Here is a 14,834-nt window from a genome sequence, read left to right on the forward strand (position 1 = left end):
CGGCTAGGCGACGTACGATGCCGCAATGTGTAGTTACATTTTTCGAGAGGTGCAAATCAGGGGCGAATTTAGTCATTTTGAGGCCTAAGGCAAACACAGGCATTGGGCCCTCCACAAACCTTGTTCTCCCCATTTTCAGTCCTTATTTATCTGAGAAAGACGTGCTCTCTGTCTGACAGCAGAGTGCTGGATCATCTTCCATTATAACACATTGATTAGGGTGACTGCTACTCACAGGGTCTAGTTGCTGAGTATTATGTGTGTCATTGGTGAAAAGTAAGACAACAAATCGTAACCATAAGTTTATGAGGCGTTTTAGGGGGCCCTTGGCAGCTTGGGGCCTAAGGCAATTGCCTACCTTTGCCTAATGGTAAGTCCGCCTCTGGTGCAAATCACGCTACGGCGTAGGTTTGAGTCTCCACGTACCTGCGTATGTAGATTTTACGCAGAAGTAAAAATCAATCTTTAGGCTCATTTGGCAAACTGCCATGGTCATTTTCACAGATGTATGGCTTTAGTATACCGTCTCTGCATCACACCCTCTGCAATAAAGAAAGCCTCCTTTCCGTCTCTTTGTAACTGCTTTGGGGTCAATTCTCAATGACAAGATGAATATCTTTAAAATGCACCAGGTTAAAGGGATTTCTTTGGTACAATTTCCAGCATTAGGTCTCTGAAAATCTCTTTCATGTCCAAGCTATATTGGTAAAGCAACTGAAATGTCCCAGATCAAAACGATAATTAACCAAAACCAAAAATCTAATTTGAATCGGGACCTTGTGAATTGAAATCAAATTGATTCAGGAAATCAGTGGCGATACCCAGCCCTTCTTATTGGAGCAACACCTCTCTAGTGAAAATAGGTTTTGATTTTTTTGACCGTTTTATTATCTTTTCCCCCAGGAGGAGCTGTTTCAGTGGTGGGGAGAGTGGTCCAGTTGGTCCTCTTGTTCCAGGAGCTGTGGAGGAGGAGTAAGGAGTCAGGAGAGACACTGTCTCATACAGAGGTACTGTGTTCAAAAAACTATATGGTTGCATACACACATACAGTGGGTTCATGATTATAGGAACCCCTGCTTAAGTTGACTAAAAAGAGGAATAAAAAAAGCATCTTTTGGAAATTGATCTTAAAACCTTAACTAAAAAATGAGGAAAAATCCAACCTTTTAAGGACACCAATTTTCTTTGTGAATGAGTAATGTATCGTAAATAAATAAATGTTCTTCCTTAAAATACAGGGGTCATAAGTATACATACCCCTATGTTAAATTCCCATAGAGGCAGGCAGATTTTATTATAAAGGCCAGTTATTTCCTGGATTCAGGATATTATGCATCCTGATAAAGTTCCCTTGGCCTTTAGAATTAAAATAGCCCACATCCTCACATACTCTTCACCATGCTTAGAGATAGGCATGGGATACTTTCTATAAAATCATCTCTCAATGCAAATCAAACCAGGTATTAGTCTAACTGAAATAAAACCATGCCTATCTCTAAGCATGGTGAAGAGTATGGATGATGTGGGGCTATTTAATTCTAAAGGCCAAGGGAACTTTATCAGGATGCATAATATCCTGAATCCAGGAAATAACTGGCCTTTAATAATAAAAATCTGCCTGCCTCTATGGGAATTTAACATAGGGGTATGTATACTTATGACCCCTGTATTTTAAATAAGAACATTTATTTATTTACAATACGTTATTCATTCACAAAGAAAATTGGTGTCCTTAAAGGTTGGATTTTACCTCATTTTTTAATTTAGGTATTAAAATAAATTTCCAAAACATGATTTTTTTATTCCTCTTTTTAGTCAACTTAAGCATGTGTATGTAAACTTTTGAGCACCACTGTAAGGAATGTCTGTCAACCGAGATTAACGCCACTGTGCCCCCACTGTTGGCCTTTGTCCCCCACCTCCCCCTTTTTTTCTTCTGTCTTTCTTATTCTACTTCTCATTTTCTTCTCTCATGTCTGTCCCTTTCAATTTTTTTCATACCCTTTTTCCCTCAACTCCAATTCTTTCTTCTCCTCTTCTTCCTCCCTGGCCTGTGCACCTCCTCCCCATATCCCCTGGTTTTTTCCCTCCCTCCTCTTCCACTCCTGCGCTACCTTCGTCACCTTCTACCAATTAGATGTGACACTCTCACACAGTGACCTCCCGCTCACCTCTTTCCGCCGTCTCTCCTGCTTTACCGTCTAAACAGTGTAGCAGGATGGGCTGAAGAAAGAGAGACGCAGATAGACAGACAGAGGAGTTGTATGCGGGGGTGCAGTTAACAGGGTAATGAAAGACAGATGCATGAACTCCATGCTGGACTCCTGTAGGTCCTTCCCAACACACACACAGAATTAGGATCATGTTAACCATAAACTATAGCACTCTGAGACAGATTTTTCTTGGTGCATCTGTTGCAAACACATGTTAGTTGTTGCGAAATTTTGCAGACTTGTGAAGTTGTGAGACCAGCAATCAGCTTGTTAAAAAGTGCACAAAGAGGTCCTTACTGCTTTTACAGTCAGAAAAGCCATTCAAGGGCGCCTGGGTAGTTTACCTGGTGAGGCGCGCGCCCATGTGTAGAGGTTCACTCCTCAACGCAGCGGCCGCTGGTACGACTCTGACCAGTGGCCCTTTGCTGCATGTCATTCTCCCTCTCTCTCCCCCCCGTTCATGTCTTCAGCTGTCCTGTCAAAATAAGGGCCTAAAAAAGCCCAAAAAAGTATTGAAAAAAGAATCGAAAACACATTCAAGTTGTAAGTGTGTTTTAGAGTCAGCTAATGTTGATCACATGTCGTGTTTCCTCTGCAGACATAAGTGTATGATCTTGCTAGTTGTCACACAACCACAATATGACATTCACAATGTCCACTTTTGAATAGGGCTGGGTATCGCCAATGATTTATCAACTCGATTCCGATTCACTGGGTCCCAATTTGATTATATTTCTGATTTGATTCAATATCAATTAGGAAATTTCAGTTACAATACCAATTTTGCTTGGCTATAAAAGAGATTCTCAGAGAACCTTTGCTGTAAATTGAAGAATCAAAGCTCAAATACATATGTTTTTTATAATGTTAATCAGGTTAATATTTACAATAAGTATAATACTTTATGAATCAATATCACATCATTGAAACACAGATCGGTTTAATTGGAGCATTAAACTAGAAATATTACTAGACGTATAGTGTGCATGTAGCCTTAGACTCCCGGATGTTGGTAGTTCAAACGCTGCTGAAAGGTCTAGCAGAATATCCGCAGAGGAGAGGGAGACATTTTGCAAAATTATAATTAATTTAATGAATTAAAAAAATCCCTTAACATAAATCCAACATATTATTAGCAAATATAAATCTGCGTATTTCTGAGGGAAAAAAACACTTAGTTAATGGGATGTTTAACATTAAAACCTGATTTTTTTTTTTTTATATCATGCCAACACATATTTTAATAGTATTAAAAGTAGTATTCTTAGTATTAGTCTTAGTCTTAGTATTCTATGCACTAAAAGGTGTGTATAAAGGCGTTAGGCCACCCACACGTTATTGTAGGCTCAGTTTAATGCAACTTCATTTCATACAATATGTAGAAGAGGGTCTCTGCTCCGTCTCTCTCCGTCAGTTAAGGGGTCCTTGACATGAAAAACGTTGAAGACCCGTTTTTTGAAAGAAGTCAAGTAGTCGTTAGAAATGGAAGAAGAGAGACAGGTACCTCATTGGGGAAAGGAGTCAAAAGGAAGTTAGAATAGAAGATGAAGAGATGGGTATTTATAGGGAGGAAGGTTCTGGGTGTGAAGCGGGGTGACATGAAGAGGGGTGGCAGTAGCGCAGTCCATGGGGAGTTGATTTGGGTATTGCCAGTTGAAGTCCTCTTATGGACCAGGTATGGAGTGCACACTGGCAGTTGGCAAAAGAACCAGTCTGCTTCCTGGGCACTGCTGATGTGCACTTGTGCAAGGCATCAAACCCCTCAAAGTTTTTTTTTTAGTGGTAGAGCAGTTCCTCATCCATCTTTTTGAGCAAGGGGGGCTGGGAGTGTGCAAAATAAGTTATATTATGATTGTGCCAGTATTGTAGTCAAGACCAAGGTTAAGGTCCTTTACCGAGACCAAGTCATCACCAAGACCAAAACTTTGAAGGGTTGAGACAGAGTCAAGGACAAGACTTTGAGAGGTTGAGACCGAGTCAAGACCAGGAATTTGAGGGGTTAATCCCTAGACTTTGAGGGGTTGAGACCGATTCAAGACCAATACCAGACCAGTGTCAGACAGCCAGAGCTTCTCCCGCCTTCACTTTCTTGGGCGTGTGTGTTAAGGGGGCGGGGAGAGGGGGGTTAACGGTAACAGATTTCAAATTAAAAATGAGTTATTGGTTGCATTTGAAGCAGGAAGTTTTACATCCAATCACTGTAATGCTCTTAGCACATAAAACTAGACAATCCCCAGGCAACTTAGTGATATCCCTTGAAATAAAATCCTGAGTCCTCTTCATCTGAGACCGAAACAAGACAAAGTAAAATTGCGGTCGATTCCGAGACTGAGACCTTCAAAAAGTCTTGGCACCAAGAGCAATCTTTGTACTACAACACTGGATTGTGCAGGGATTGATTTAGACAATGTTTACAGCCTACCTCTTTGGATATGAGTGGCATTATCTTTTTTATTACAACTACGCTAACACAAGGAAATGCTGAAAAGTGGTTGGAAAGCAGCCTTTGTAGAATGAAGTGCTTCCCACTTGGAAAAATGGAGTGCTGCAGCAAACAAAGGTAGAAGGTATGGCTGAACAAGCTAAATATTTAACAAGTGCTGGTTATAAATGTGGTGGTAGATAGTAGTTTGAGATAACATGAGGATTAGTCAGAATGAAGTACTTTGAATGTGTCTGAGAAGTGTATATAAGTACTGTTTGCTCATGGTGACAGCTGCCACGGCAACTCATTACGGAAACATACTCAATTTTTTATTATGAACACTAAATGTCTGTGAATCACAAAGTAGTGTTTATTCCGCAAATAAATAGCAATGGGGGAGATGTCAAATAAAGCTGTGTGTGGGCGTAACTGACTGTATACCAGAGGAAAGGTTTTGGATAACATTTCTTTCTTCTTTTTTACTAAATAGTGCATTTATTTTTCAAAGTGTAGCCTGTAAATCAAGCAACATTTTATCACCCTACCTCGAAGAGTTTAAAAAAAAAAACTTTGTTTACTGAGTTTTTTTTAACAAAAACCGTTGCATAATAGAGTTCCAACAACTACACACGCACATACATTACAAACACATTAATTGCTTTACATATGTGTAGTTTAATCAAGTATACACAGAGTATACATTACCAGTGATCTTTGTTAGTTAATGTGTGATCTTAGAGTAATAGATGTTACGTATAAAAAAGGGTGCTAACGCATCACGAGTTGCCGGTTTCATACATTTCTAGGCCATGACCCTATCTCTGTGATACTGGAATGATAGTGTTGGATGCAAAGCTGAAGACATTGGCAATACACTCTATTATGTTATGCATCTTGTGAGTTGTCCATGTAATACAGTGTATTAACCATGTTGTATTCTGTCTCTGTCTCAGGCTGTCCACCACCCAGAATGTAAACAGCTCATATTGTGTTGGCTCTCCTAAGCAGTACCAGCTCTGTCCAGACCAGGTATGAGGCTACAATTATATTGATACTATACGGATTAATTCTCTATTAAGTCCTTAAGAAGACAGAGGGTAATGCAGTGGTTCCCAAAATAAATATATTTATTTATATTGCATCATTTAAATAAATGATGCATGGTTGTGCTTGTGAAAGTTTGTGAAAGGACTGCTGGGTAAACGTGAGGCAGACGACGAAGCTGCACCAAACACCACAACTACCAAAACAAAGGCAAGAAAATATGTAGCGCTGACCACAATTTAATCTAAGGAGCTAGATTTGACTGCCAGTCTCCCAGTCAAATCCCATTGTGTCTCATTGACTATCCCTTCGCGGAGAGAAACAACTGATTGGTGCACACTCCTCTCTCTTTCTCTCTCTGTCTGTCGCTCCCCTTCACAGAGAAACAGCTGATCTCAATTCAAAGGGGTTTTATTGGCATGGAAAACAGATGTTTACATCGCCAAAGCATGTGTGAAATAAAAAGACAATGTGCATAAAAGGACTTTAGGAACAATCTACTGGCCTAAACATTGTAATCAAATATATATCAATATAAATAGGTTAAGTTTAACTAATATCAACATAAAGGCCTATATGTTCAAAATGTATCTACAAAAGGGGGGCCTGCTGAAAAAGTTTGGGAACCACTGGGCCAATGGAAGAAACTAGTTAAAAACCAACAAACTCCGCCCGTTAAGCTGCAAGTGTCCTTTTCTACATGTGTTTGTGTAAATTTTGTTTTGTGTTTCAAAGCCCTGTCCCAGCCCAAGTGTGAGCTTCAAACAGCACCAGTGTTCCCAATTCAATTCTAAAGCCTTTGGAAGAAGATACTATCAGTGGATACCTCTTTATCCAGGTATAATATCAATCTACTAGTCTTTGTTTGTCTGGTCTGTCTGTCTGTATGTCAGGTATCACTCTTTAACATAGTCCATGGAAACCACAATGCCTTGGTGTGGCCTCTCCATACTCTTTCAGCTGTCTATACTGGCCATTAACATTCACAACACGGCAGCTGTCCTTTCTTGAATAAAGTAAACTGTTGTGTGAAAGATTGAGTTTGCTCATGTACCACTTTGTTACTTGAGTTAATCCATCATACTTTTGGAAAATATGCCAGACTTTGACCAGAAAGGATAATTTTCATCTCTAGTCCGGCAATAGTTAAAAGCAAAACATACGAAAACAAATAGCCTGCACTACAGAGAGACAAGAGAGAAATTTCTTATGTCACACAGAATCAATGACAGACTGCATTACAACACAATGTAAAGTTGGAGCAGCTCTTACTCTAAGCATAATAATGACAAAGCAGTCAACAAACAACACACGTTTCTCTTAAGGATGTAGAGGACTGATAGTTGGCACTGTTTCTTAGGGAAGTCGTTCCGACCCTGGGAGGCTCTAACAGAAAATGCAGATTGGCCAAAACTACTTTGTCTCCTCGGAATAAGACAATCTCCTCTAGTTCCACAAAGTAAAGAAACGGCAGCACATCTCCTCATCTCAAGTCCCAAGTTAAGGAAGACAAAACACTGTCGAAGTGAAGAAGGCTTTGTGCCAAAACGTGCCAGCGTTGATTTATTGACAATTAAACAAGCAAAATGATTTGAAATGAAAGGATTTTGTCCTCCTTAACTTGAGATGCTACCTTTTCTTTACTTTTTGGAACCTGCCTATTAGATTTTGGGGTTAGCACTCCACTGAGAATCTCCATTGTTGAAGCGCAAACTCCTTTTTCATCTCAGTCTCCTCTAGTTGTTGCTCTTGAAGTAGTTAAAGTTGTACTAGGCAACTGATATGACGATGAAATGATAACCACAGGTAACTAATTGAATTTTGTAGACGTCATTGCACAGAATATTATATATTCTAATGTCATTAAAGTAAACGTCTTTTTAAATATGTAATTTCCTGTGTAGCTGATTACATCAGCATCTCCAATAAGCCCTGTGACCTGCAGTGTACAACCATCAGCGGTGAGCGACAGCTGCTGGTTCCCGCCCACGATGGTACATTCTGCAGCGATGCCAAATACCATGGAGTCTGTATAGAGGGAATATGTCAGGTAACCTAGCAAGAAACAGATGGGATTTTACTTTTATGGAAGAATTACTTATGTGAATTTGATTCAGCTTTTTTTTAAACATTTAGCTAATGTTTCTTTGTCTTCAGGTGAGAGAAATCCACTGCCTGGATGAGTAAATAACTTAAATAACACCCTGAGTGTTTTCAATTTAAATTTCTCTTCTCCTCCAGCCTGTAGGTTGTGATGGAGAGCTGTACAGCACTAAGACAGTAGACCGATGCGGAGTATGCGGAGGCAACGGGACATCTTGCCAGCGCATCTCTGGTTCATACAGGAAGGCACTCGCACAGTTAGGTAACACACACACAAAAACACATGTAGACAGATGTGCATACGAGTATGAATTTCATTATTCATGAGTTATGTTAGTTACCCAGTGTTGAATTTGGTTACAATTGCACAGCAACACTACATACTGTATGCTGGATCAACATTTCTTTTCTTTTTTTAAGTTATTTTTTGGCCATTTTTAGGCCTTTATTGACAGGATAGCTGAAGAAATAAAAGGGGAGAGAGGGGGAATGATATGCAGCAAAGGGCCGCAGGTTGCAGTCCAACATGGGCCCGCTGCGTTGAGAAGTAAACCTCTATATATGGATCAACATTTCTATACCACTCTTCAGTCAGCCATTGCCTTTTGAAGGTTTTCTGGGCCTTCAGCGTCCCTTCTCATCCAAATTTTACAGTAATTAATTCTTTCAGAATGTCTTGACATAGACGCCTGGAACATAGACTAACATAGACATGGAAGTCTGTCTCTATAGAAGTCAATGGGAAAATGACCCTACTTCTAACTTGATTTATTACCTCACTTAACATTTTTCTATTGAATTTATGGTCTCAATCGCTAGTTTCAAGTCTTCTTCAATACAGCAGGATGTTCATTTAGTAAATTATGGTCACATTTATTTTAAAATAGACAATAAAGCAGGGGATGCTTTAGGGGCGACACACTGACCTGTCAATCATGACAAAGGCTTAGCAATGCTAAGCATTGCTAAACTGCATTTAGCAATGCTAAAAATAGACCTGATCTTGTTTTCGGGGGTTGTCCGTGTTTTAGTCTTAAACTTTGGGCCTCTCACTCTGTGTTGTTTGGAACATTTTGGTCACCTAAAAATGTATTGTTCAGTGTTCTGCCAAACAAGCTAGTGTTAGCTGGTAGGGCTGGGTAATATGGAGAAAATCAAATATCACAATATTTTGTACCAAATACTTTGATATTGAAGTTGCAAAGATATTGTACTGTTGACAATTACTGCTTTCCCAAAATATTTACACAGTGAGATTTGTGATGGACAGTCATCAGTAATGTGGATATAATGATTAAATGGGTAATGGCAAATAACAGAACATGACATCACATTAATGTAATGCAGCTCGTAAAAAACGAAAAAGACTTACACTTATGTCATATTACGATATTACAATATCCAAAATCTAAGATGATATCTAGACACATATCACAATATCGATATAAAATTGATACATTGCCCCGACCTATTAGCTGGTAATTTAAGGGATAGTTTGCCAATTTTGTGTTCTGTTTTACGTGCAGATAAATGGCGGCAGTACTTGGAGGTTTGTGTTTACCCGTCAGTAAATCTCTACTGGATGACTCGCTTTAAAAAGGGTAGAAAATCAGCAATTTTTCCTCCTTTAACGTGTAGCTTAGCGCAGAGCCTTTGCAAGCATACACTGGTTGGCAGCGTCATCCTCCGAGCTCCACCCACTCGGCAAAAATCCTCACCTCCGGTTGCAAAAAACCAAGATAGCTTTGTTTTTGTTTTCATGTAAATGCTCGCACACGTACACACACACACACACACACACACACATACACACACACACACACAGTACACTAATGTTAGCAGTACTAACAGTAAGCTACTTAGTTAGCAAGCATTAGAGATTGCAGTTAGCTAACGTTAAACGCTAATTTACACAGCAAGGCTTTACTTTTAATTTAAAAACAAAACATCGAATACAGCCCCGACAGGAAATATGGTCAATGCTTACACCTAAAGGTGCACTATGAGTTCCTGCATGGTCACTTCTGTTGATGTTCAAAACAAAACAGAGCAAGCTTGCCTTATCCCCCATGTTTCCTTAACTGTCATGACTGTCACAAACCCCCACCCCCTCCCCCAACCATCTTGTCGGTGATTGGCTGGAGCGGTTTGTCGTATTGTGGTGCACAGCCTGTGCCCCTAGTGTTTGTCTCCCGAGACGGACAGTGTACACAGGAGGCAGGCAGCTCAAGGAGAGATGCCTACAATTTGAGACAAAAATGAAATCGCACTGTGCACCGTTAATACTAAACCTTGTAGTAATCTAGTAGTTTCGCTGTTAGGGTGTTTGTCCTCAAATCCGAAACTTACGCGTCTCTTTATCTGATGGGGACCCACGCCTGCAAACAGCAGTCAGGCACTGCCAAGACAGCTCTATAGAAACCTACGGTTGATGTCATGAAGACTACGTCCATGTTATATGCAGTCTATATGGCTCAACAGAAACACGCATTTGTGACATTTTTGGCATGTCTTTTTTTTCATGTAGTACACAATTTTTGTACACTTTTTCCTGATGATTAGTTCACACCTGACAATCGTGCCTGTGTGTGAAGTAGGTGTTTTTTTTTTGTCATCAGGCTACGTGTTCATCACCAACATCCCAGCTGGAGCTTCAGACATTCAGATCATAGAGAGACATAAGACGGAGAACATCCTGGGTGAGAACCTACCACTTTTTTCAGGTCAATAAACTGGGTGTAAAATCAAATTAATTAAAAGCAACATTTAAAGAACAAAAAGTACCAATGTAACAGTGGTTGTACGACTTTTTTATTATTTCTACTATGATTATATGAAATACGTTAGGCTAAATATGACCTGGACTTATATTTCTTGTTTGGATCTTCTTGTCTAATTCTAATAGGTCTTAATTGTTCTGTGGTTTTTTTTTGGGATCATGGAGTCTGAGTTTTGAATATCACTGTCTAAGTCCCTTACCCTGATGTTTCCCTCTTATCTAGCCCTTTCAGATGAAGCTGGTCATTTCTTTGTCAACGGAAACACTCTGTTTGACAATCCTCAAAACTTCCATGTGGCAGGAACAGTGTTTAAATACCGACGTCCAAGCAATATCTTCTCTGCTGGGCTGGAGTATATTATTGCCCAGGGACCAACACTTCAAGGCCTGAATGTTATGGTAGTACACCCGCACATACACATACACACACACAAACAAAAAGTATATGTGTACAATACATTTTCAGATTAATTGACAGACATCTGGTGCGTGGCTTGCTCCCAAGGTGTCCCTCACCTTCTGCTCTCTGTGTGTTGCCGTTCTCAAAATCCCTTTGCTTTGGGTATCAAACTTCAAGCTAGCAAGCTGTGTTTTGACACAAATTTGGATCATGCATCAAGGCAGACCTGCTTGGTTCTTTTGGGGAATGATTCTAAAGAATTACAAAGAAGAAGTTTACGGCGTCTACTATTTAACTGGGACATTTTGTGGATGAAGTACACACGGCAATACACTGGTATGAGCAAATTACTTTCAACCATGTATCTAGCTAATATAAATAAATGTGTCAACAGTTAATATCATTGGACATAATATTGTATGTGGCATTTTCTTTTGCGGCGGGCAAATGTTCAAGTTACTTCCTGAGACAATTTTGCAGGGCCACTGTTGTCTGGAGCTTAGCGCCGCCCAAGACAATTGATTTGATTTGGTTTAAAGAAATGCAAACAACCAAGACAGTGTTTCATGCCCCCAACGTTGCCTGGCATGCACTAGGATTAGGCAATGGTTAGGTTTAGGGTTAGGGATAATGTTAATGTTGGGGTTAGGTGCCTTGGAGTTGACATTGGGGGCTTAAAACACCATTAATTGCTTTTCCCCCATCCCAGAATGTATCTGATGAGCAATGCAAGACCACATTTTTCTATAATAAAGAATTACTTAAATTCCAGTATGAAGTCATTAACCTGTGATTTTCTAATTGAACATGCAGTACTACAACCTGAATGGGAAGCTCCCCCACATCACCTACGACTACACCATCCCCTGCACATCTCATGATATTACTGCGGCCGAAAGCATCACCAGAGGCCCCTCCCACGCACATCTTAACCTCACCTATAACGAGGAAAATGAGGATGTCAGAGGGGTTCAACTCACAACGAAGAATCACAGCAGAGGGAGTGCAACATCTGTCCATCACTTCACCACCCAGCTGGGAGCTGGTGGCCAATCACGTGTCCAGCTGCAGGAAGAAGAAGAGGAGGAGAAGGAAGTAGTGGAGATCAGGACGCCCAGCCCTCCACCACCGGCGGCCATGTTGGTCTACAGACCGGCTGATGTCACCAGTCACGTGTTCAGCCACAATGATGTCGAGGAGCAAGGTCTCCCAGTACCGTCTGGCTACCGTGAGTCAGAGATGGATCTGTCTATTAATAACAAAATCAATTATGACATTGTCTCTGTGACATTCAGTATATTTGATTGATATAATTATTTGTTTACTGAAAGGATCACCATTAGCTGGCGCCAAGGCTTCCTGGGCCCAAAAACAACATTAAATCAGTCAATATTCAAACGGAAAATATTAAAACATTTTATGATACCTACAAGAAAAAAAACATAACACACTCTAACAAGTATAACACAAAAATAATAAAGGGAAATGAACCAAAAAAAACAAAACAAAGTATCTAAAAAACTGATATGAAATGATAATGATATTAATGATACTGAAATTATATTACACAACATGACACATGGGTTTAGCGTTAACATCTAGCTAGCTCACAAAGACAGAGAAGGCAAACAGATATAAAAAATAAAATATAAAATCTCAGGATACAACATGTAAATGTAAAAGACCATTTTTTTTCCTTTTGTTGGCAGCAGAACCTAAGGATGGCACTGTCACTTCATGATGACTGGTTTTGAAAAATTAATTTTTGTGGCATCTAATTTTACATTAATGTACTCCATAGCTGATTCCAGATTTTTTTGGATATCATTACCCATTTGAGGGTTTGATAAATGATAGGGCTGTCAATCAATTAAGCACTTCCCATTTGTAGTAGATACTGGCTGTTACATTACCAAAATCCAAAATGTCAATAACCTCTTGTATTGGTGTTGTGGGCCTGCCTGCCTGCCTGCCTGCCTGCCTGCCTGCCTGCCTGTCTGCCTGTCTGCCTGTCTGTCTGTCTGTCTGTCTGCCTGCCTGCCTGCCTGCCTGTCTGCCTGTCTGCCTGCCTGCCTGCCTGCCTGCCTCCCTGTCTGTCTGCCTGTCTGCCTGTCTGTCTGTCTGTCTGTCTGTCTGTCTGCCTGCCTGTCTGCCTGCCTGCCTGCCTGCCTGCCTGCCTGCCTGCCTGTCTGCCTGCCTGCCTGCCTGCCTGCCTGTCTGTCTGTCTGCCTGCCTGCCTGCCTGCCTGCCTGCCTGTCTGCCTGCCTGCCTGCCTGCCTGCCTGCCGCCTGCCTGTCTGCCTGCCTGCCTGTCTGTCTGTCTGTCTGTCTGTCTGTCTGCCTGCCTGTCTGCCTGCCTGTCTGTCTGCCTGCCTGCCTGCCTGCCTGCCTGCCTGCCTGTCTGTCTGTCTGTCTGTCTGTCTGTCTGTCTGTCTGCCGGTCTGCCTGTCTGCCTGTCATTAATGTACTGTTTTTCTGTTTATTAAGGAAGTTCGTCCAACTTGATTGACGAGCCATCCACTGCTGATGACAACATTCTCGTGCTCCCTTTTCCTGGTAGGAAAGGCAAATTGAGTTTTTTCCTCCTGTAGTTGAGTGTTTAAATACCATTTTGAAAATAAAACATTAGTGTGTTTTTTAAAACTTCAATAATCAGAATCAGAGTTTATTGCCACAGTATTTGCATGGACTTTTCCTTGGTGATAGGTGCATACTTACACAAACAAACATATTAAACATTAATAACAAACAATAAATACAGAAGAAACTATGTACAAAATAGCTGTTTTTATAAGAGTATTTCTATATATATACAGTATATAGACAGGGAAATGTCACGACAATGAAAATAAAGTTTTACCAATAATATTTGCAGAGGTAATTATACCATAATCATATTATAATCATATTACGTTTTACACATTTTCACTGTAAAACTGAGAAATGTAGGACTTTTGCCTCTGTTTTTGGGGTAATTCAGTATTGTGAGTCAGTACAGTAATTGGTGTGGGATAACTCAGCATGAGAAATCGTCCACACAAAGGGGTTGGAAAAGATAAAAACACCACGTCCTAGTCAAACACACAGACAATTAAACATTTAGTCGATTGACAGAACTGTTTGGATTGTTCCAAGTTTCTGAAATGTGAGTTATTCTGCATTTAGTTTTAACTTGTAATACTTTAAGTACATTTTCCTGATCAGACTTTTACTTAAGTAACATTTCCAGTGCAGGACTTTAACTTGTAGCAGACAATTTTTACAGTGCGATATTAGTACTTTTACTTAAAGGTGCCCTGCAACACGTATTTCATTACTTTGTGGTAATGTTCTGCCATGGACTCTGTAACACTGTTTGTGGAAAAAATGCCTTGTTACCTTGTTTCAAGCCATTCTTGTGTGGTATAGAAAGCCTGCAGGAAGCTCAATTTATGCCAGGTCTCATTAATATTCAACGAGCTAAGCAGCTTGACCCTGATTGGCTAACAGCTAGCCAATGAGAGCCTGGCATAGTAACAAGCTCAGGCTACATGACGTCAGACTGACCAGCTGTTGTGATTGGTCTGATTTCTCCGCTTATTTCTTTTCAGTGGCTAGAGCTGACAGAGGAGGTAGCAGTTCATTTCACATTCACCACATAACACAAACACACCTTACATTTTTCAAAAAATGCAAGTAAAAACAGTTTTGTGTGATCAGACTACTTCTTCCACCCCTGGTCTAGAGAATAATCATTAAACAACTATATCACAGATGAAATATAGCTTGAATAATCAATAAAGTAAGAAAGGTAACTTTTAGCTTTACAAGTCATCGCTTAATTCAATCTTCATGAACATAGATACAGCAACGTAACTTTATCATCATCCTT

At 40.2% G+C, this 14,834-nt stretch overlaps 1 protein-coding gene across 7 annotated transcripts in view; it reads left to right on the plus strand.

Annotated features, from left to right (window-relative positions):
- The window catches only part of si:ch211-267e7.3 (ADAMTS-like protein 2), a 34,379-nt gene that overhangs the window by 8,213 nt on the left and 11,332 nt on the right, over positions 1–14,834 (plus strand). For 6 of the 7 annotated variants that reach the window (XR_004334472.1, XM_032532309.1, XM_032532310.1 and 3 more), the window contains exons 3-11: positions 904–1,007; positions 5,592–5,667; positions 6,418–6,520; positions 7,587–7,732; positions 7,924–8,047; positions 10,404–10,508; positions 10,788–10,963; positions 11,778–12,192; positions 13,451–13,519. Coding sequence is in view for 6 of the 7 variants with exons in the window: in XM_032532309.1 (XP_032388200.1) it covers positions 904–1,007; positions 5,592–5,667; positions 6,418–6,520; positions 7,587–7,732; positions 7,924–8,047; positions 10,404–10,508; positions 10,788–10,963; positions 11,778–12,192; positions 13,451–13,519 (1,318 nt within the window). In the remaining variant the exon portion in view is untranslated. The remainder of the gene's footprint in view (positions 1–903; positions 1,008–5,591; positions 5,668–6,417; positions 6,521–7,586; positions 7,733–7,923; positions 8,048–10,403; positions 10,509–10,787; positions 10,964–11,777; positions 12,193–13,450; positions 13,520–14,834) is intronic. The other variant, XM_032532308.1, reaches the window with a different exon arrangement.

Source organism: Etheostoma spectabile, chromosome 12, assembly GCF_008692095.1.
Source record: "Etheostoma spectabile isolate EspeVRDwgs_2016 chromosome 12, UIUC_Espe_1.0, whole genome shotgun sequence".
NCBI lineage: Eukaryota > Metazoa > Chordata > Actinopteri > Perciformes > Percidae > Etheostoma > Etheostoma spectabile.